We start from the raw sequence: 23,136 nt of genomic DNA on the forward strand, positions 1-23,136 counted from the left end.
CCAATGCTACCAAGCTCATTATCGAACCTCTCCATAACCTGTCTTTAGGGGCGCCAAAAAACATAAACTGTATAATTCCAGTGCGGTCTTCAACAACAATGGGCATATTACAAATGTAACAGGCAATGTTTAAGTCAAATGGTTATGACTATTAGAGGTATTTTCTTTTTCCAAGTTTTAGAGTATACCTGGGTGTGGGTATCCTTTCATGGTGTTGTAAGCACTAAAATTTACCATCACATACAATAACTGTTTGGATGCATTGGTTGCAAGAGTTGTAAAACCAACCTTGTGAGGTATCAATTTCAAGGATCCTTGCTGCACATGTGTACCTAATGTTCTGTAGTTGAGAAAATGTGGAGAATTTGTTATTTTTTCCTATTGCTAAGAACAAAAAGAAGTAATAATGAAGCCAAACGAGTTGATGAAATACCATAGATTTGTTTGGATCAAGTTTAAGCAGCTCTTCAATGGTCATTTTGTTTTTTCCTTTTTCTTCTTGTGGTGGGAGGCGAGGCACAATGTTGAGATCTAGCAATTCAACTTGTCTTCTCAGCTACAAACCTAAGAATGCAATCATAAATATCATTTCAACTGTTGTTATTGCTATCACATGCATTGTAATTTATTCATGTTTGTTAGCTTGTGATATACCTATCTTTTAGCTCAATAGCAAGTTCAATATCAGGATTGATAATGATCCTTGAGGCTGAACATGTTGTAACAGATAACCGACCTCTTTTTTTCTTTTAAATGGACCAGATGCATGTTGGTCTATGCATGAAGTACACGAGCTATGTGTATTTTTGGAAAATGGATAAGGGTTGAGAATTTTTTGATAAAAAAATTGTTTAATTGGTTATAAGTTCAAATTATGGAACATGCAACACCATTTGAACCATAAATGTAACAACGTACCCATAAATTTTGTGACAGTCATGGCAGTAAACAAAATTATTAGTTTATTTGCATCACCCAAAAACTGATCTTCTCTAAGTAAGTTTGCAAAGTCACCCCAAAGCGTTACATTAATCAAATCATTTCTGCAAAAGGATACTACCTGTTCAAAAAAAGAAAAAACAGCACAAACTATATTGATTGGTCAAATGATAATAAACCTGACAAAACTACAATGAACAACACATACTCACAAATTCATATTTGCAAGTTTCTCTATGTCACCTCCCGAGGGTTGTCTCCAATACATGTGCTACCTAGCTTTTCTATGCTAACCAACAATCCAAGTACATCTGGACATGATTATAGAAAAGTAGTGAGCTTAAAGTCTAGCTTAGAACATAAGATTTAAAGTTTTGTGTTTCTGTAAACAGTTTTAAACCTAAAATGATTTGATTTTTTGTAAAAAGTGGATTGTACTTTAAAAGATGATTTTTCATTGGTGTGCTTAAATGAAGACATACTTATTTGCTTTTTTCTGTCCAATGGGAAAATCTTCTTTAAGATCTGGGTGTGTCAAACCATTTCATTCCCTTAAATAGACCATATTGAGATTCATTTTCATCATTCGATGCAATAATCATTAATTTCTAAGAGATTCAATCACATGTTTTCAAAAGAATATGCGTTTTTTGGATCATGAAATAGTTATATGGTCAATTTCATTGGTTGTCATAAACATTGAGGCATTTGTTGTGAAGACATTTATATTTTAATTAACATAAATTGGTGTGGATAAGAGATAGGTGATTTGAGATCATTATGGTAAGAATGACTTTTTGGAACAAAGAGAATGGTCAAGGTAAAAGGTTTGAAGAAGATCCATGGATAAGATAAATGGTTTAAAAAATGGAATGCTTTGAGTCAAAAGAAAGGGATAAAGGAATATTGCTGAAAATTAGCTTGTTAGCTAGTTCTAAAGGTTTGCGACAGAAAATGAAAAAGGGCTTGAGAACCCATTTACTACAATTAAGGATTCATGACATTGATTTTTGCATTACATGCATAACATTCATCTCATTCATTACATATTCAGTTGACTTTGGATTTTGATTTTGAAAGGCTGAGAATTTCGAAATATAAGATTCTAACCCTCGATTGAGGAAAATTGTTAAGTATGAGATTTCAATTTTTGGTTAAGGAAAAATTTTCATGACAAAAGTGATAAGTTTTGGGCTAAGAAAATTTTTAAAATGAGATTTGTAAAAGTGTTTAGTTGTGATTAGGGAGTGAAGCCTTTCCTAAGATAAGATGTTTTTGTTTCAAAAGAAATAATATTTTTTAAAGTTTCAAAACCTATGTTAAGCATAAGCTTTTTCAAAGATAAAAAATAATTTATAAGACCATTGGACATGATTTGTAGGACCTGTGGGTATGATTCTCAATACCTTTAAGCATAATTTGTAAAACCTTCTGGCATAATTTGTAAGGCCTTCTGGCATAATTCTCAAGACCTCCAGGTATGATTTGTAAGACCTCTAAACATGATTTATAAGACCTCCAAGCATAATTTGTAAGACCTCCAAACATAATTTTTAAGACCTCCAGCATACTCTCAGAAAAACTAAAGTTCGAAAAAATAAGACATTTTAATAAGGTTTTGATCCTCATATGAGGAAAATATTGCAAAGATTAAGTTTGAAACCTTTGGATGATGAGAATTCAAAATGAGTTGGTAAATCTTAGTTAAGAAGCTCTTCCAATTTTAAAATTTCTTGACCTTTGTTTAGAAGAGTTTTTTTTTACCACAAGATGAGAAAATCATATATGAATCCTTGAGACATTGAATTTTAAATATAAACTTTTCAAATGAGAATCTTTGAATCTTGGATGTGAATCTCTAAGATTTTTAAATGTGAATCTTTAAATCATTAATGCGAATCTTAAAAAATTATGTAAGTCTCAAGAACCTTTCAGTAAGAATCTTGAATCTTTAATTTGAATATTTAAATGAACCATTAATTTCATTCAAATAAGAATCCCTTTTTATATTTTTAAAGTCATGTACCTTTATTATGATGAGCCTTTATTTTTAAAGCTGTGTGCTTCTGTTATAGAAGAGCCTTTATTTTTAAAGCTGTATGCCTCTATTATGAGGAGCCTCTATTTTTAAAGTTGTGAGTCTCTATTTAGAGGAGCCTTTTATATTTTTTAAATTGTTGAGTCTTTGATGAGATGAGTCATTTATATTTTTAAAAATTGCTAAGCCTTAGTCCACGAGGTTTTATTAAAATGAGATTTTAAAACTATTAAGAAAATCTTTTTAAATGCAAATCTTTGACATGAATCTCTAAAATTTTCAAATGAGAACCTTTAAATTTTGAATGTGAATCTCTAAGATTTTAAATGTGAATACATGAATTTTGAATGTAAATCTCTAAGATTTTGAATGTGAACCTTTGAATTTTGGATGTGAATCTCTAGATTTTCAAATGTAAACATTTGAGTTTTAGATATGAATCTCTAAGATTTTCGAATGTGAACCTATGAATTTATAAGATTTTCGAATGTAAATCTTTGAATTTTGAATGTAAATCTCTAAACTTTTAAATGTGAATCTCTAAAAATTTCAAATATGAATAAATCACTTGTGAATCTTTGAATCTTAATTTTTTGCAAATTTTAATTCTTTGTGAATCTTGAATTACTTGTGAATCTTTGTAAATCTTGAAATTTGCTAATCTTTAAACTTTTACGAATCTTTAAATTTTTGCGAATTTTGAATCTTTTACAAATCTTGAATCTTTGCGAATCTTAAATCTTTTGCAAATATTTGAATCTTTGCAAATTTTTGAATCTTTTACAAATCTTAAATTTTTGCTAATCTTTAAATATTTTGTGAACCTTGAACTTTTTTGAATTTTTTATTCAATTTATTTGTGAATCTTTGAAATTTTGGGAAAACTTTGAATGTTTTGCAAGTATTTAAATTCAAATTGAAAATCTTTAAAATTAATTGCAAATTTCTGAATTTCAAGTTGAGAATTCTTAAAATTCAAATTGTAAATGTTTAAATTTCAATTGCAAACTTTTGAATTTTAGTTGCGAATTACAAATCTTTTTATATATGTGAATCTCTAGATTTTTCTTTGTATCAAATCGAGACGTAATGGGTGTTTTTATCTTTACGCATTTCTTGCTATATAGAAAATATGCAAAGAGGAGTAGTTATAAATACCAATTTAGTCCAAGGTTAATTTATATTTTAAAATTAGGCTTTAAATTTTTTTTTTTTTGGTATTATATTTAGTTTATAGTTATTATTAGTATTTTTTTTTAAAAAGAAAGAATTATTTTGCTGAAACTTTAAGAGGGTTTAATTCTAATTAGGTTGTCAAATTGAAAATGTTTTAATTGAAAAAAGACTGTAAAAGAAAATTTGTTTGAGAGGTGAATTTGGATTAAAAATCCAAAGTTGGAGTTGATTAAGAGATTCAAACTAAGAAAATTTATTTTTCTATTGTAATTGGGATTCGAAGCCTATAAAAAGACCCTATTAGGATTAATTAAAAATAATGAAGAATCAATCAAAAAAAATAAAGAAAGAAAGAGTAAAAAAAAAATTAAGAGTTTTTTTTATAATCTTCTCTAGTGTTTTGGGTTTAGATAATTAGAATTTTCTCTTTGGAGTTCTTTGTTAGGGAAAGGAATTGAGATGAAACACAAAAGAAAGGCATCCAACAAAAAAGTTTTTACAGCAAAATTTTTTAAAGTTTTGGGTATATATGTTTTAAATTTCTATTTGATTTTTGATTAAACAAGAAAGAAAGGCAATCACCACAAACAAAAGGCACTAGCAAAGCCATACGCTATTTTGTATAGAAATAAGAAAGAAGACAAGGTAATTTCTATTTTTTTTTCTTTTTTATTTGTATATTTATTTATGTTACTTAGTTGTTTCTCTTTCTTCTTTTATGCATATTTTAAATAAATTTTTATAATGAATTCATGATTCCTACCAAATGATTAGAGGATTTAAATTTTGAATTATGAATTCTACCAAACGATTGGCGAATTTTATAGTGAATTTTTGAAAAATAATTTTACAATCTTACTAAACGATTGGAGGATTCAAATTTTCATTAAATCTAATTAAACTATTAGAGGATTTAATGATTTTTTTTTCAAAAGAAAATTTTAAGGTTTTCAAATAAAAATCCCACCAACGATTTAAAGATATGCATTGATATAAAATCTAACTAAACGATTAAAGGATTTTATTATTTGCTTTCAAAAAATAATTTCTTAGAAAATATGTTAATAAATTTGACAATGTAGCCTCTTCAAAGTAGAACATGAGTCTCCATGAATACTCTTAAAATAAAAAAATTATCTTAAATTGCTACCAAATAATTGAAGTAATTTTAAGAAAAATTTTCAATATTAAATTTACTAGGAAAATTACAAACACATTTTATAACTTGGATAATATGAAATCAAACTGGTACCATCATTTGATGAGCGTTATGATGATGCTATAATCTTTCTTACACGTAACCGTACTCTTGAATCTAGTTTTGCTTTCATAGACATAAAATTTACCTTTTAAATATACCTAAATGAAGCTTAGGATTTATCTTTAAAAATAGACAAATTCATTTAGGTAGCCAATCACACCTTAACAAAAAAGATTGATGACGACTTCTAAAATCATATCTAATTTTAGGTTTATGGATCTATACTTTTAGGTTTATGGATCTATACATTATGACATAGAGAAGATAAATGAAATATGAATATGAGTGAGAAAATACTTGTTTGTTTTATGGGACAAAGATGAACCAACCAGAATCGAAACTCTATGACACACCAAACAAAACAAAAACAATTGAACAATTAAATGACATTAATGATACTAATAGATGTGAAGTTAAAGATAAAAATTTTTTTTTAATTGACTTACTAATAAGCAATAAACAAACACCAAAATAACTTTATTTAAGAAATAACAACAACCATAACATAAAAATGATCAGTCTTCGTAATTAATGAGAAAAAGTAAATATATATGTATTTTTTTCAATCAAATTAATTCTGTCACCTACAAAGGTTATCTTAAATAATAAATCACTTTCCCACAAAATGAAAGCAACCTTGAACTACAAAATAAAGAAAGATATCCTAAGAAATAGCTAAGGTAAATAAAGCCACGTTCTCCAAGCAATTGTAAAGAAGAATTCAAGCAGTAAATGATCAGATAGAGATTGTGAAAGTTGTCCAAATAACAAAAAAACAAAAACAAAACCTTAAGTCAACTAACACTCACAAAAGAAAAAAAGAAGAAAATTCAATCAAAAATCAAGGAAAATAAATCTAAAACCAAACCAACATACAAAGGATATGATGACCAGAGAACAACAACCCTAAGTAGAAAAGCCAGAACAATAATATTAAAACGTTAAAATAGCAGAAAGAAAATAAGGCTTTTAAAAAAAAGATAAGGAAGAACCTAGAAACACATCCCCTAAAGCAAAGCATGAATTACCATGAGATGCCATAATTTTTGCATACAATCAATTTGATAAAATATTTAAGCCTGAATCTATCACATCTTTAATAAAATAGTACATGACAAAAAATCATTACCAACATTTATATTTACATCTAATCACATCTAATAAAAATATCTAATGCACCTTATCACTTACACCACCTATTTGAACTTTAAAAAAAACATAATTTAGGTCAAAAAAATTTTTAAATTCGCTATATGATATATTTAATAATCTAAAAACATATTGCAATATAGCATATTACAGAAAATCATTACCAAGATTGATAGTTATCTAACTTTAACATTAGTCCTTAAAAGTGCTTATCATTTATATCAAATTACTTGTCTTTAAAAAACAAAAAAAATCATGACAAATTATACAAATCAACCATCAAACATTATACAAACAAGTTATTTTCTATTAAAAAAAGTCTAATAAAATTTAAAAAATTCCTAAAAAACCCAAAAGATGTGATAAAAATTTTGCCTATACATTGACCATAAAATGAAGAAAATCTTATTACCAAATAAAAACCCAAATACTTCAGAAAAAAAAAAAAAACCATCACGTTCATTTAGCCAACCAGCTTTAACTGAGATTCTCACAAATAAAATACAATAGCACCTATAAAAAATGAAAGAGCTAAAGAAAAAATTGTCCCCCTGGCCCAAATAAAAATCAAACTTATCTATGGAGAATTTTAAACCAACAATAAAGTTAAATTTAACTACAAATTTATCTAGAATTGAAAGCTCAAACTTTAATTTAAAAAGTCAACAGCATTAAGAAATTTACCGAATAATCTAAATCTTTTAACGTAGTATTAATCCAAATATTCAATAAGCCAAAACAATGAAGCCATAAAAGAAAAAACCAAAAGGCTATCTTTTTTTATTTTAAAATACAAACCTAAACAACAAATTTAAAACTTTGACTCAAGAAAGGAAGACAAATTTGATACCAAGTTATGCTTATCTTTGAAGTACTCCGGTTGAGGCTTAGAGGTCTTAACACATTTAGCTTTTGAAACAAGTTTAAAGCTCTTCTTCTGATTCTCTTACGAAAAGACAAAGAAGCTTTTATTTCCTTATCTTGTTTCTTAGATGCAACTTTTCTCTTCGATTCCTTCTTCATTTTATTATCACTAGTATTATGGGAGAAAAAAAACCAAAGGTAATAGCCATAGCAAAGCAGGTTCCAACTTCTAAAGACGGAAAGGATAAAGAAATAAAGAAAACCACCAATTGAACCAAAATTGTTCATTCCCAATTGACAAAATATGCTCCTTCTTCAATGCAACACTAAAATCTACCCAAAATCATTTCCCCTAACACTCCACCATTCACTTTCTTTTTGTCCATTGTCATTGAAAAAATAATAAATTTCAAATTACACTCAATAGAATAGATAAAAACTCGAAACAAAAATTAAGAACAAAAAATGATCCAAATGAAATATTAAAACCAAATAGGGTAAAAAGAAGGTAACAAACGGAAACAATCTTAAAACCACATAAAGAAAAATAATATTTTACTGTTTGCATAAAGGAGAAATAAGATAAGTCAAAATAATTCACTATTTGCATAAAGGATAAATAAAAAGTAAAAAAAAAAAGAATTTCACTGTTTGCATAAAGAAGGTGGGCAGGTTTGACCCCATTTCTTGCTTGGAGACCTGTTGGAATCTTATTTGCCTTGAGATGAGCAGGCTTGACCCCATTCACTGTTTGCATAATGCAAAACTATTGGTTTTCTTATTATAATTGTCGTGTTCAATGGAGAAATACAAAACACATCGATTCATTTACAATTTAAGAGACGACATGACATGTTGAGTGTCACAGACTAAGCTTTCTCTCAACAAGCACTAGCCCGTGTGGCACTTGAATGGACGCTTCCACCCAAGTCAGCCTTCAATAGATCGAGATCTGAACAAATAACCATAAACCATTGTTAGTCTCAAGCATTCACAATAAGGCACAATATAGCGAGGTCAATCTCAAGCATACACACAACAAGGCACATTCACATCGAGAAAGAAAGAAACACATCGAGGCAACAATCGGGATAAATTATATTATAAACGGGAATCATACATCGGGACCTTCCACCATCACCAGGGCCAGGGGGGCAGCCCTTGGTGGGTGGCCTAAGCTCCAATAGCACCCGGTGAGACAGCCCAACACTACGCTGCCGGTTCACCCCCCCTAAAGAGCCTTAGAACTTTTAGAGCTATGCTACCAGTAACCGTTACAATGTTTGAAATAGAGACACTTTTCCTAGTACAAGTGATCTACCCGACCATGGCCCTATACATGGGTGGCTCATGGTAACCTAAGTTCGGGTCATGGACCTATACAAGGGTGGCTCATGACATCCTCCCCCACCTATTCTATCGACATCCTCATCGACTTGTTGGCTTGAAACTCTTCGATCTTCCATTGAAATCTCTGGAGGTTGTGTTCTCTCTCCCAGCTGGTTTCTTCTAGTCCTAAGTCCTCCCACTTCACTAAGTATTCTCGAACTGATCTTCGAGATATCTTGGTTTCCCTGTCGGTTAAGATCTCTTCGACTCGATGCTCTGAGGGTGGCTTCATGGTGATGGCAGCTCTGGTTGGCTCCCTTTGACTAATATCTATAGGATCTGTATGGAAAGGCTTCAGGTTACTTACATGAAATACTGGGTGCACTTTCATCCACTTCGGTGGGTCGATTTTGTAAGAAATGTTCCCCACCTTGGAAATGACCCTTACTGGACCTTCATATTTACGCACCAGTCTGCGATCTCTCTTTCTTAAGAACCTGGTTTGTTCTGAAACTAGTTGGACCAAAACCAAGTCACCAACTTGGAATTACTGAGCTCTGTGATTTTTGTCTGCCCATTTCTTCATCCGCTTTAATGCCTTCTCCAGGTAAGCTTGTGCAATCTCTGTGTTTTGTTCCCACTCCTTGCTGAAGTTAAAAGCTCTCGAATTTTTTCCTCCATATTGTTTCAAGAAAGTGTAAGGTAACCTTGGTAGTTGTCCAGTGACCACCTCAAATGGGCTCTTGTTAGTGGAAGAGCTCTTGTTAGAATTGAAGCATAATTGAGCAACGTCCAACAATGAAGGCCAGTCCTTTTGGTTGGCTTGGACAAAGTGTCTCAAATACTCTTCCAACAATCCATTGAAGCATTTCGTTTGACCATCGATCTGAGGATGGTAGCTCGAAGAGATGTTGAGTTGGGACCTCAAAATCTTAAAAAATTCCCTCTAAAAGGACCCCGTGAATCTCGGATCTCTATCACTGATGATGTTTTGAGGGAGGCCCTAATATTTGACCACATGTTTGAACAATAGTCGAGCTGTGTCTTCTGCTGTACAATACTTGTGAGCGGGGATGAATGTGACATACTTGAAGAATCGATCAATTACCACCAAGATAGTTCCAAGATCCCCAACCTTGGGTAGGCTCAAAATGAAATCGAGGGAGATGCTTTCTCATGATTTGGTGGGTACTGGTAATGGTTCCAGCATGCCCGCAGGTTTCTTCTTTTCGACTTTATCCTGTTGGCAAATGAGGTAAGTTTTCGTGTAGTCCATCACATCTTATCGCATGTGAGGCCAATAGTATCCTTGTTTCAGTAACGCTAAAATGCGTTGCCAGCCTGGGTGTCCCGCCCATGGGGTGTCATGGCATTCTCTCATCAGCATCTGTCTCAGCCCTCCTGCTCTCGGCACAAACACTCGAGGCCCCTTGGTCCATAAAACATCATTTTCTTGCCAGAAGTATTTGGATTTCCCTTCTTCCACTAGCTTCAAGATGGCACAGGCTTGCAGGTCCTTCCTTAGATGATCTCCAATCAACTTATGAATGTTGGTAGTGGCTCTACTGGTTACCATTGAGGCCATTCTTTTGAGGGCCGCCAACTCTGATCGCTTGCTCAATGCATCCGCCACTTGATTGGTCTTTCTAGCGGTATGCTCAAGCTGAAAGTCAAACTCCGCTAAAAATTCTTACCACCTAGCTTGTTTCGCTGTAAGCCTTGGTTGGGTGAGAAAGTGGCTAACGGCTGCGTTATCCGTCTTCACGATAAAGTGTGAACCCAACAAGTAATGTCGTCAAGCCCTCAAGCAATGAACCACCGCCAGGAGCTCTTTTTCTTGGGCCGTATATTTCCTCTCCGCTTCGCTTAGCTTCTTACTTTCAAATGCTATCGGGTGATGTTGTTGTAAAAGCACACCTCCAATAGCAAAATCTGATGTATCCGTCTGAACTTCAAAAGGTTTTTCAATATCGGGGAGAGCTAAAATGGGATCTTTCATAATAGCATCTTTCAATCTCTCAAAGGCCTCTTGGCACTCGTTGGTCCAACATCATTTGTGCTCCTTCTTTAATAACTCCGTGAGGGCTGTGGTCTTGTGAGAGTACCCTTCCACAAACCTTCTATAATAGTTGGCTAGTCCCAAAAATGAGCGAAGTTCACTAACATTCTTTGGTGTAGTCCACTCTTTAATGGCCCTAACCTTTTTCATGTCCATTCGAATGTGGCCACGTTCGACAATGTGACCGAAAAAGTGGATTTGGGTTTGAGCAAACGCGCATTTCTCTTTTTTTACATATAACTGGTGGTCCCGCAGCCTTTCAAAAACCCGGCGTAGGTGTTCTTGATGTTCTTCCAAGGTGGAGCTGTACACCACTATATCGTCTAAATAAATGACTACAAATTTGTCAAGGTAGTCATGGAACACCTGATTCATCAACGTACAAAATATGGCAGGAGCATTGGTTAGTTCAAAGGGTATAACAAGAAATTCAAATGCGCCATACCGTGTTACACAAGTGGTCTTTGGCTCATCTCCCTCAATGATTCTGACCTGATGGTATCCAGATCTCAGGTCCAGTTTGGAGAAGTACTTAGCCCGGCTCAATTGATCAAATAAGTCGGTTATAAGCGGGATAGGATATTTGTTTCTTACGGTGACTTTGTTTAGGGCCTTGTAGTCAACACATAAGCGTAAACTCCCATTATGCTTTTTCTGGAATAGCACTGGCGCTCCGAAAGGAGCCTTTGATGGTCAGATGAACCCGACTTGTAGAAGCTCATCTAACTGTTTTCTCAGCTCGGCCAACTCTGGAGGGGCCATGCGATAGGGAGCTTTAGCAGAGGGTTTTACTCCTGAGAAGAGCTCAATTTCGTGGTCCACTGCTCGTCGAGGGGGTAGAACCTTAGGCAGCATCTCTGGCATCACCTCTTCGAATTCTTCTAACACTTTCTTTACGCCATCGGGTATTGGTTCTACTTTCGACCCTTCTTTGTAGATCGGCATGGCCACAAACGAGGGTTCCCCTCTCTTTACCTTTTTCTTGAATTGCAAAGCCGAAATCATTTTCTTCCCACTCTTTGGTAAGATATTGGCTGGCACCACACATGGGTGCTCTCCTAAAAACAACAAGCAGCTAACCGTGGGGATATGGATCGCCTGAGCCAACGTCATGAAGTCCAATCCGAGAACTACATCAAAGTCATCCATAGGGGAGACTGTGAAGTCTACTTTCCCTTCCCATGGCCCTAATCGGGTTGTCACACTTTTTGAGCTTCCACTGATTGCAAAGGCTGGCGAATTGACCGCCTTCATTCGCCCACAGTCTTTACTAATCTGAAGACCACACCTCTTTGCTTCTTCTGGCGTGATGAAAGTGTCGGTTGCACCCGTATCCACCATGGCCTTGGTGGTTTTCTCATTGATCGTCAAGTTCACGTACATCAAGCCTCTACTTTGCTCTTTCTTTATAGTGTTCAATTGGGTGCGGAGGGCACTGAGGAACCTTATTGAGCCCATCCTGACTGGCTCTTTTTCAGCTTCTTCAACGCTCTCTGGCGCTTTCGCAGACTCTTAGGATGAGGTCCTTAAGGCATTCAGGGCTCCTCGGTAAGGGCATTCAGCCACTCGATGCGGTCCCTTGTAAAGAAAACAAGCTAGCGGTTGTCTGGGCCTGAAAATCCCCGTGTTGTTTGTCTTGGGCTGGGTGCTATCTCACCCAAAGGACCTCCTATCTGATCTCCCACTGAAGGGTCGGTCCAACCTAGTGATCTTTCCCCCACTCCCAAGGTTAAAGCTACTGCCCGTTGATGGAGGATTTTTCCATTTTAAAGAGCCATCATTGTAATCATGAAGGCGTTCCGCTGCAGCCATGGCCGTGGCCACATCTTGCACTTTCTGCCTTTGTAGCTCTATCCTCACCCACGGCTTGAGGCCCTCAAGAAAATAGAACATCTTGTCTTTTTCGAACATGTCCCGAATATCTAGCATCAAGGTAGAAAAGTTCCTTACGAACTCTCACACCGTTTCGGTTTGCACCAACTCTCGAAATCTCTTTCGAGCCATATACTCCACATTGTCCGAAAAAAATTGGTTTTTTAGCTCTCGCTTCAGATCCGTCCAAGTCTTATCAGACACTCGTCATCGACAAACTTGGAGCGCCACCACAACTTGGCATCCCCTACGAGGTACATCGATGCCATTGTCACATTGTCTTCCTCTGAACTGGTGTGTATAGCTCAGAAGTATTGTTTCATGTCGAACAAGAAATTCTCAAGTTCCTTAGCATCACTTGCCCCCTCATAGCATCGAGGCTCCGGCACCTTGGGTTTTTGTCCCCTGTCCATCGAGCTCGAACCCGATCTGGCCACAGCCAATTGTAAGATGCTCACCTGGGCCCTGAGCTCCTCAAACTCCTTTTGGAGAATGATCAAGGCATCTCTAGCTTCTTCGCTCACATTGTGGAGAGTATCGGACAACTCCCGTTGGGTTGTCTCGATCTCCCTCACTCGGTCTTTTGTCACCATATGAGTTTTCATAGCGGCCACCGCGACATCTAGTTCCTCAATTCTCTGCTGATGATCCGGTCCACCACTTGTGGCCATCTCATCCATTTCTCTAGCACTTCTCAACCGTGCTCTGATACCACGTGTCACGAACTAAGCTTTCTCTCAACAAGCACTAGCCCGTGTGGCACTTGAATGGACGCTTCCACCCAAGTCAGCCTTCAATAGATCGAGATCTGAACAAATAACCATAAACCATGGTTAGTCTCAAGCATTCACAATAAGGCACAATATAGCGAGGTCAATCTCAAGCATACACACAACAAGGCACATTCACATCGAGAAAGAAAGAAACACATCGAGGTAACAATCGGGCATTCAATCGGGATAAATTATATTATAAACGGGAATCATACATCGGGACCTCCCACCATCACCAGGGCCAGGGGGCAGCCCTTGGTGGGTGGTCTAAGCTCGCATAGCACCCGGTGAGACAGCCCAACACTACGCTGCCGGCTCACCCCCCTAAAAAGCCTTAGAACTTTTAGAGCTATGCTACCAGTAACCGTTACAATGTTTGAAATAGGGACACTTTTCCTAGTACAAGTGATCTACCCGACCATGACCCTATACAATGGTGGCTCATGGCAACCTAAGTCCTGGTCATGGCCCTATACAAGGGTGGCTCATGACACTGAAGGTGAGTCGGAAGTTAGTTTATATAGTTGTTAGATGTCTTTGTATTTTTAGAAATCTATTATTAATGCCATTATTATAATAATTTGCAATTAGGCATGGTAATTCTTTTATTTGTATTTATTTAATCGGTATTAAATATATAAAAAACATAAAAATTATATTATAATTTATGTTAATATGATAAATATAAAACTAATTTTTTATTAAATATATATATAATTTTTTATAAATATTTTAAGTCATGTTATTTTTATATTATTTTCGTATCTTATTATCTTTAAAATTATAATTTACTTTACAACTGTTACTTTGAGTTTTGCAAAAACAAAAAGGGGAAAAGTTTGCAGGCCCAAGTTACCGAAGTTGACGTGAAAAGGGCTCTCTGGTTCTTAAAACCTTCTGAGGCAGCAGGGCCTGATGAGATGCACCCTTTTTTATTTTTACCAAAAGTTATGGGAAGATGTCAAAGTTTAAGATCAACGCTTTATGTATGGAGGCTTTCAATAATGAGAAGTTGCAGGAAGGTCTGAACGATACTATAATTACCTTAATTCTGAAAAATCAAGCTCCTAATACTGTAAATCACTTTCGGCCTATTAGCTTGCTCAACACCACGTACAAAGTGGTGACGAATATCATGGTTTAAAGGTTGAGACCTTTACTAGACAAACTGATCTGGCCGCTCCAAGGCAGCTTCATCCGGAGGAGACAGGTCATTGACAATGTGATTATTGTGCAGGAAACAATTCATTCTCTGAAAATAAAGAAATGGAGGCAGAGAAATATGATTCTTAAACTCGATTTGGAGAAGGCTTACGACTGATTGGAGTAGGGTTTTATAAGAAAAGTGCTGACCTACTTCAAATTTCCGGAGAAATGGATATCCCTGATCACGGACTGCATTATTTCGTCCAGCATAGCCATTGTTGTTAATGGGGAGAAGCTCTCACAATTCAAACCCTCTAGAGGCATAGGGCAAGGGGATCCTTTATCCCCTTACATTTTTATTTTATGCATGGAATACCTCAGCCTAATAATTCAAGAAGCGTGCGAAGACAAGAAGTGGCATCCGATGCAGGTCTCAAGGAAATGGCTTGAGCTATCTCATTTGCTATTTGCGGATTATTTCATCCTATTCGCAAGAGCAGATAAGAAATCAATGGGCAGTGGCACAATCAAAAGGGTGCTGGACAAATTTATAGAGGAATTTGGACAAAAAGTGAGCACTGGGAAGTCCCGTATTCTCTTTTTCAAAAATACCAAAGCTGGGACGAAAGGCTGAATCACCACCACCTTGGATATTGAAAACACAGAGGAGCTTGACAAATATTTGGGTTTCCCCATGCATAAGCAGAGACAGCGAAAGCAGAACTTCAACTTTATTCTTGAGAAGGTCGGAAGTAAGCTTGCGGTCTGGAAAGCCAAGTTGTTATCCCCAGTTGGCCGTATGGTCCACTACAGTAGTTGTCCCTACTTTATGCAAAGTAGAGCCCTTCCAAGTTACACTTGTCTTGAGTTGGATAAGATCGATCGAAATTTTCTATGGGGAGGGGGAGAAGATAACAGAACTTCACAAACTAAAATGATGTGAAGTGACCAAGCCAAAGAAGAAGGATGGTCTTGGATTAAAAAGGAGCAAACCTCGAAACCAGGCATTACTTACTAAACTTTGTTGGAGGATGATACATCAGCAAGATGATCTCTGGGGGAAAGTCCTGGCAAACAAATATATTTTTGGAAAAAACCCCAACAACTCCAACTCTTCAGCTGCATGGAAATCCATAAAGCAAAGTCATGCTCTCATTGAAAAAGGGATAAGGTGGGTGATCTACGATGGAGCCAAGACAAATTTTTGGTTCGACAATTGGATGGCAAAGGGAGCCATGAGAGCTCTCATTGAAGGACCTCTTGAGTGAGAGGAAGCAAACATCACGGTTAGGGACGTGTGGACCAATTGGGAAAATCATGGCTGCTTTATGATTTCTCTTCAACTACCTGAGGTGGTTCTCAACTTTATCTTGAACATCCCTTTCTCCCTATGACAGACCGGGGAAATACTATGCGTTGGAACTACTCAAGAACGGGAGAATTTTCTCTTAGTAGTGCCTACAAGCTTGCGGCACATGAAGACTTCCAAATCCCAACTGAAGAAAAAGGGAAGTGGACATGGATATGGAGGCTGAATTTATATCCCAAACTTCGTTTCTTCTCGTGGGAGTGCATGCATCGTCTATTGCCTACTAGGGAGTTCCTTAGAGCTAGAGGAATGGAGATCCAGGTGGACGAAACTCTTAACCATCTTTTTACCGAATGCCCTATTGTTGCACCCTGGTGGACCCTTGTCAGTGCCTCCCAGGAATGCTACTCCAACTTTAACTCTTGGAATGATTGGGTTAAAGCAAATGCTACATCAAACTTCATAACCATGAACCACAATATCCCATGGAAGGTAATGTTCACATTTTTTCTATGGAAAATTTGGAAAGCCAGAAACAAGCTTGTCTTTGAAGGTAATTTTGATCCAACAAGGGTTGTGGCTAAGGTCACTGAACGTGCCTATGAATTTAAGCTTTGATGGGCAAAACAAAAAGAATTCCACTTCCTTCCTTCATTGGGGTCCAACGGAAACCCCCTCCCTAAGGCTGGCACAGGCTTAACACAGATGGATCCTCCCTTGGAAATCCAAGGCAAGAATTGGATCAGTCCTTCGTGACCACTCAGGGCGGTGGCTGGCAGGATCTTCAAGACACATACCAAGGGCCACCAGCGTAGAAGCAGAATTGTGGGCTCTTAGGGATGGCCTCAAAATGGCCAGTGAAGCGGGAGTTCAGAAACTTGTGGTTGACTTGGATGCTATGGTGGTGATAAATCTGATTAATAATCTTGACCACAGCAACTTGTTTCTGAATACTCGTCTGTGATTGCAGGATTCTATTGAAGAGTTTCCAACAGACAGTGCTGATGCATACCTTCTGTGAAGGAAACAAAAGTGCCGATGGCCTCACTAGGAGGGGAAGCGAGGTCTTGCCGGAATCTTCTTCCCATGTTTCTAGTCCTTTCCTTTTTGAATTCTTCTTATCTCCCTTTTATTAGCTGAGACTAATGGGATGATGATATATCGTACTTTATTTTCATGATCTGTGAATGTTTCCTTTCTCCACAAAAAAAGAAAAAAAAAACATAAATGTTAGAAGCAAAAGATTAAAAAAAATATAGTTCCTGTGAGAAAAAATCCATTAAACTGTTAAAACTACATAAAAAAAATTATAATTCTGGATAATGCTGATAAATGATAAGCAATGCTTATCACTGATTGGGAGGGAGTATTTGATATGTTTAAGCATTATGAAATTTGAAACCTCGCATTAGTCAGAAGAATTGTTGCAACAATTTCGTCCTCATTCAGGCTCGCAGACTACATACACAGTAGAACAGCCAATTACAATTGACTTTTGCCATTATAAACCGGAGAGGAAACAGAAAAGAAAAACAAAGAATAAAATCAATTTGATTCAGTTTCAACTAAGGCTTCTGAAACATCATACTTGAATCAGTGATGTTATTTGTGTTTGAGAAAGCACAACCGCAAGCCTTCTTTCCTCAAACGACTGTTCAATCTCTTCAGGGATTTCTTCCACTGGTTTGGTAGCAGTGAAAGGTATTGGTGGAGCCGGTGTCATGGCTGTCTGCATCGGAACTGACACTGTTGAAGGTGTACAAGGCACCGGAATAGGCGTTGCCTTTGGTGTCCTATTCTCTTCGCCAACCAAACAAATTGTCTTGAAGGGAGTAGTGTATGACAGATCATTAGTCGGAAGCATTTTCTGTAAAGTTCCACCATTATCTTCTAGCTTGTTTGTCATATTGGCTTTTGATGATATTGTGGAAGAGATGGGCGAGAATGGCTTACGAACCAATGGTGACTCGGGTTCATTAGCATTTACAGCACTGGATGAGCGCTTTCTTACAGGAATGTCAGCAATGTCCAGGCCTCTCCTAACTGCACAATGGTGAAAGTGTAAAGAGATAAACAAATTTCAAACTGATCCTCATTTAAAAATATCCAAGATGATTTACTAAAACAAATGTCGATTGTTAGTTACCCTTGAAAGTAATTGAGATGTTTTTTGGTTGTAACAAGCAGAGACAAAGAACTTACCAGCTGAGAAAGCTGGAATGGTATCATCCTGTCGATGATTTAAATGGTCATTGTGAAACATTCGCTCAGTTTTCTTACTAGGACGTGTTTGAGGAGTAGCCTTTGCAGAGTGAAGTGAATCAGGTTTATGAGTGGGAAGCAATGCTCCTCCCAAGGAGACTCTTCTATTGCTTGCATCTCCAGATGAATACCTAGGACCATTTTTTACACTCTGGGGCTTTGATGGGCTTGGTTTTGACCCATAGAGTGCCTCTTGCTCTGCTATTAGCTGTCCCTGAAGTTTCTTCTGGTCCTGGAACACAAAAAGAATAGTGCCAGACTATTAGCTCAATTTCATCAAGGAATATATGTCCATAATTGCATCAATCCTGGGCCCATAACTTGGTAAAATAGTATTAACATATGCACTGCGATTAGGGAATTGGTTAATATCATACCCGCAACCTACGTCGTTCTTGCTCTTTCTCTTGTCGTAAAATAGTGTATTCTTCAAGCATAGAAAGCAGACAAATCTGGATGGTGTATAAAAGGGTCAGTTAGATGCCAAAAGTGTAGGTAAATATGGAACATAATGGTTCAACAATCAGCACTGTAGGTTATTACTCACACCATCATACAAAAATTCAACCTCTCTTTCCTTCTCCCATGCCATGGTCTTTGAAGCCAATGCCTCCACCATTCCTGGGTTAATATGATCAAACAACTTCAGCACTATGTCAACTGATTCTACTCAAAACAGGTAGAAAATAGAAACTGATTGAGAAGAACCTGAAAAATTGGGCTGCATGATGTGAAATCATAACAACAAAACCAAGCCTAGTAGTGTGAAGTTTACATTTCTTAACCTTTTATCTAGAATGTATTATTTACCTAGGAGTTTATTAACCAAGGAGCGGGCTTTCTCAGCACGCTTGAGTGTAAGATGAGCACCTTTTCCCGCGTTATATCGGTTTTCATCCTGTTGAATAACAAACCATTAAGCAAGGAAATCATACTAGAAGAACCAAAAACTAAAATCTGCTATATTCCTCAAGCCAGCACTCCTGCTAAAAGCTTTTAAAGTACTCTTTCCAGTTATATTCCTCTCTGACCCTCCTATATTCCTTTAACGGGTTTGAGGAATATAAAGCCCTGTTATATTCCTCAAGACCCTTAAAGGTCAAAGATGACAAAAAGACCCACCCTGTTGTATTCCACAAGCCAGCACTCCTCATCACATGCCGTCAACCATTTCTCCACCTTTTCGAGTATTTCTTTCCTGCTAAAAGCTTCCTCTTTGACCTTACCAATTTGAAGTTCAAGTTGTTCTAGTATGTTAGCAGCATCAACAGCCCCTGGATGTAAAAAGTAAGAATAACATTCAGTAGGAAGACGGGTCAAAGTGAGATATAACAGATAGTATGATAACAATAATATAGCATTGGCATGTACCAGACTCAATAGCTTCAATGGCATCTTCTATTGAACTTTCTGAATCTGGAACCAGGTGGGTCTTTCTACATATCTCCTCTAGCTCTGATCTCTTCTTGAGAACAAGCTCTTTCATTTTGCTTGACTTCAACTCTTCCAACCTATAAACTTCTGCCTCAACCTGTACATATATCATAATTACTTCTCTATTAATGTGGAGGAAAGCACTTAATACCTTCAAAATTTTATAGAACAAAGAGAAGATAGAGAAGATCAGTAAAATTGGCATTTAAACATGCATCACTTACATAGTTGATGAAATCCACAGAGAGAGTGTTGGGTTCAGTAATTTCATCTTCTGAAGCAGCTATATTACAGGTAACACTCTGAAATATCTGTTGCTCCTCAATGGGTGTATCCATCTGATTCCATAACTTTAACATGGTAATTGCAAGATCTTGTAGCTGCCAAGGGTCAAAGAATCATTATTATAGTCAGAGAGGAAGGAAGGGAGGGAAGGGGGGAGGACGGGGAATTTTGCAAAACACAAAATGCTGAAATTAACATTTTACCCTTTGCATCCTCTGTATCTTAACTTCCCGTAACTTATTTATCAATGTTGCCAACTGCCCAATTGTATTATTGCTAATACTCCTAAATCCTTCAGAGTCAACTAAACTAGGATGGACTTCAGTAACTGTGAGCTTGAAATCCATACCTATCACTGAGCAGAGTGAGTTCAACAAGTTAAGGTGGTCCTGAACCTGCTTCAGACGATCACACTGCACAAGGGAGAGATCATTCAGTGAGCAAAAGATAAGCATTTGTTTTCATAGGGTCAAAACAATAAAGAATTGAAAAAAAGAAAGCTGACCTTCTCTTTCTGAAGTTCATGGAGCTGTCTGTGCAATTCTTCAAGCTTCCTTAAGGATAAGTCAGTTTCATCCACAACTGTTTTGGAAGAAACTGAATCGGTGTATCCATAAATCTCATTTGTGATCTTCTGTACTTGCTCTAAAACTTCTAAAAATTGATTTCTTCTTTCGATCTTCCTTTTCTTCATTTCCTCCAATTGTGGAAGAATTTTGCTGAGCTCCTCCTTCAAGCTTCCAGCGTTTTGATCAGACTGAAAAAAGTTTGAACCATAACATAAGTGTATGGTTCAATCTAATTGGAAAATTTTCATCCAGGATTTGTTATCATTTCATTCCTGACCTGCCTAATATGCACTGGCCTCTCCCCCATTGCTGAACAGATGGCAGCAAGTTCGGCTTCAGAATCAGCAATTGTCTGTCTTAGCTGAGCTCTACAGTGATTTGCCTGATCCACCTTTCTTCTGTATACTTCCAGGCACTCTCTTTCGAGCTCAAGCAGCATTTTATCCCTGTCAGCATCTGTCTCACCTACTTCATCCCAGATTATCTAATTTTTTCATGGAATCATGAAAGTATGAACATTAGATTAGTGTTCAAATTTTTAAATAAAAACAGGATAGTTAGTAGGCATCATCTTGGCAAGAGAAAGAAAAAAGATTTGAAGGTATTTATTGCAGTGGAATGTTCATAAACCTGGCAATCTAAAATACGACACAAACACAATACGAAAAAAAAGATACAAAAGTGGCACGGTTTAAAACTTTAATAATAACTATGATTGGGTTTAAAAAAAAAAAAATGTATTTCATGTTTTTGTTTCGACATGAATTGTGACACATAATGCTCATGTAAAATACAGCATGAATACACAAATTTCAGTATTTTACACCATACAAATATACAAATTGCCAGGTCTAAATGTTCATCAATACCTGAAGTTCATATAGAAGGGTTCCACACGTTGTTTCCACTTGAAGAAGTGGATCACTTGGCGGAGTAGACATGTTGAATAATTCCTGACAAAACCATTATCTTCAGAAATCAGACAACACCCAAAGTTATGCATACAATAAAGCAAGCATTGAGAGGGAAAAAATAAACTGAGGTTCCAGATGGTATAAAAATTTGTAAAAGATAGCTAATACCGGTTCAGATCAATTTTAGCTGGAAGATTGAGAAGTGAGAACAATGAAACCGGAAAAACAATGTTGCAGTCGCTAAGAAAATAAGCTGAACATTTAAGCTTGCATTGAGATATGAAAATGGATACTTATTTCCATGTTTCCAACTAGACAAAGTCATACTCTAAATTCATAACTGAAGAAAACGATATAGTAACTTTTTTCTGAACTATTATAAGTAGAAATTTAAGGACCTGTCAAGAGCAGCAGCAGCATCCAAATTCAATAGAGTGGTTGTTCTAGACATCGAAAAATGTTACTATTTTAGGCAAATAATGAGTATACAGGATTTTGGATTTCCATCAGTTTTTCTAAATTAAATATAAAATGAAATTTAAACTATGAGTTCATTACAAATAAAATCTCAGGATGAGAAATGCCAAAGAAAAGAGAAAATGATAATTTAAAAACTATAGATGATATTAGATCCATTACCATCAGACAACCCTAAATCCATAAAAATCTTACTGTAAAAAATCAAATGCAAGCTCTAAAGATTGACCTAAATTTTGAGGTCAAATACTAATGGAAACAGTTTTAACCAACTTGACTACCTCTCAAGAACACACTAAATCACGATTTTATTCCACAAATTTCAGTTATAAAAAAAAAAATCAGAATGAGCTATTACATTAACATAAAAAGCAAAATAATTGGCCTCCATTTTCATGAAAAATGAAGAATAGGGGATATAAGCTTTAAGCTCTCCTCTTGTTTTTTCTCTCTACATTTTCTTGTCAGCCAAATTTAGCAAGAAATTGAAGGAAAAAAAAAATGGAGAGTTGGAGACAAACCTTAACAATTCAAACGAAAAGTTTTTCCTCTGAAAGATCTGTTTTTCTTAGAAAGAGTGAAAATTTTCCTCAGAAAATGTAGGTTTACCCGTCAAAAAAAGCGAGAATTAAGGTTTGAATTTTTTATTTGCAACAACAAGGACCGAAGGTTGAGAGAGAGAGTAGGCGTTTATGGAAAAAGGACCGTTGGAGAGCGCTGGTTATGGATTTGTTTTTTTATGATGGTAAGGATGGATTCACTAGGGACGAAGACGATTTGAATTTCAAATCCGACGAGGGGGCGGCCGCGATCTCGTGTACCAGTTTGCTACGGATTTTGGCGATGAACCGTTTGATTATTTTATGACTTCGGAATCGAACGAACGAGAATGGTTACAGTCACGAGATAGGCTGTAGGAGGATTGCATACTGTGATTCCCTAGGAAGAGGTTTTAGAGGACACATAGGATTTGGACACGTCACCATCAGGGTGCCCCATCGAATTGCGATTTGCATGCATCCGCTTATGTTCGGAGGATTAATTACTGTGAAAACAAATTCAAAACCATTTGAAAATTTCCTTTTCATCAAATACTAATAATTTCAAAAAAAAGAATGTGAGATCTATGTGAATACACTGGCATTTGATATACCTTCAATATTGATGGATGATGTCAATATTTCAATCCGCGACAACAGGTAATTTCTCCCCCAAACTCCCTTCTACCTCACTTTAACCATACATCTTACCGAATATGTTACTGTTTCAATTACAAAATC

General features: G+C 36.2%; 1 protein-coding gene across 1 annotated transcript; it reads right to left on the bottom strand.

Annotated features, from left to right (window-relative positions):
• Nucleotides 1–17,301: 17,301 nt before the first annotated feature.
• On the bottom strand, nucleotides 17,302–23,127 carry LOC111289810 (65-kDa microtubule-associated protein 3-like). Its single transcript, XM_089768130.1, has 14 exons — nucleotides 23,010–23,127; nucleotides 22,378–22,901; nucleotides 21,335–21,418; nucleotides 20,743–20,949; nucleotides 20,402–20,653; nucleotides 20,100–20,309; nucleotides 19,836–19,991; nucleotides 19,549–19,708; nucleotides 19,300–19,451; nucleotides 18,988–19,075; nucleotides 18,725–18,798; nucleotides 18,555–18,629; nucleotides 18,118–18,409; nucleotides 17,302–17,958 (listed from the first exon to the last, which is right to left on the bottom strand). The coding sequence occupies exons 3-14, from the start codon at nucleotides 21,404–21,406 to the stop codon at nucleotides 17,498–17,500; spliced, it is 2,199 nt and encodes a 732-aa protein (XP_089624256.1). The 5' UTR covers nucleotides 21,407–21,418; nucleotides 22,378–22,901; nucleotides 23,010–23,127; the 3' UTR covers nucleotides 17,302–17,497.
• Between the last annotated feature and the right edge of the window lie 9 nt (nucleotides 23,128–23,136).

This window comes from Durio zibethinus, chromosome 11 (assembly GCF_047325235.1).
Source record: "Durio zibethinus cultivar Kanyao isolate XHJ-2024 chromosome 11, ASM4732523v1, whole genome shotgun sequence".
Classification (NCBI taxonomy): domain Eukaryota; kingdom Viridiplantae; phylum Streptophyta; class Magnoliopsida; order Malvales; family Malvaceae; genus Durio; species Durio zibethinus.

Excerpts from the sequence above, each read along its gene's own strand:
- LOC111289810 (XM_089768130.1), bottom strand. The coding sequence starts at position 21,406 with ATGTCTACTCCGCCAAGTGATCCACTTCTTCAAGTGGAAACAACGTGT. Across the intron at positions 20,310-20,401 it reads ATGAACTTCAGAAAGAGAAG|TGTGATCGTCTGAAGCAGGT; the intron begins GTCAGCTTTCTT and ends TCCCTTGTGCAG. Across the intron at positions 18,410-18,554 it reads AAGAACGACGTAGGTTGCGG|GACCAGAAGAAACTTCAGGG; the intron begins GTATGATATTAA and ends TTTGTGTTCCAG.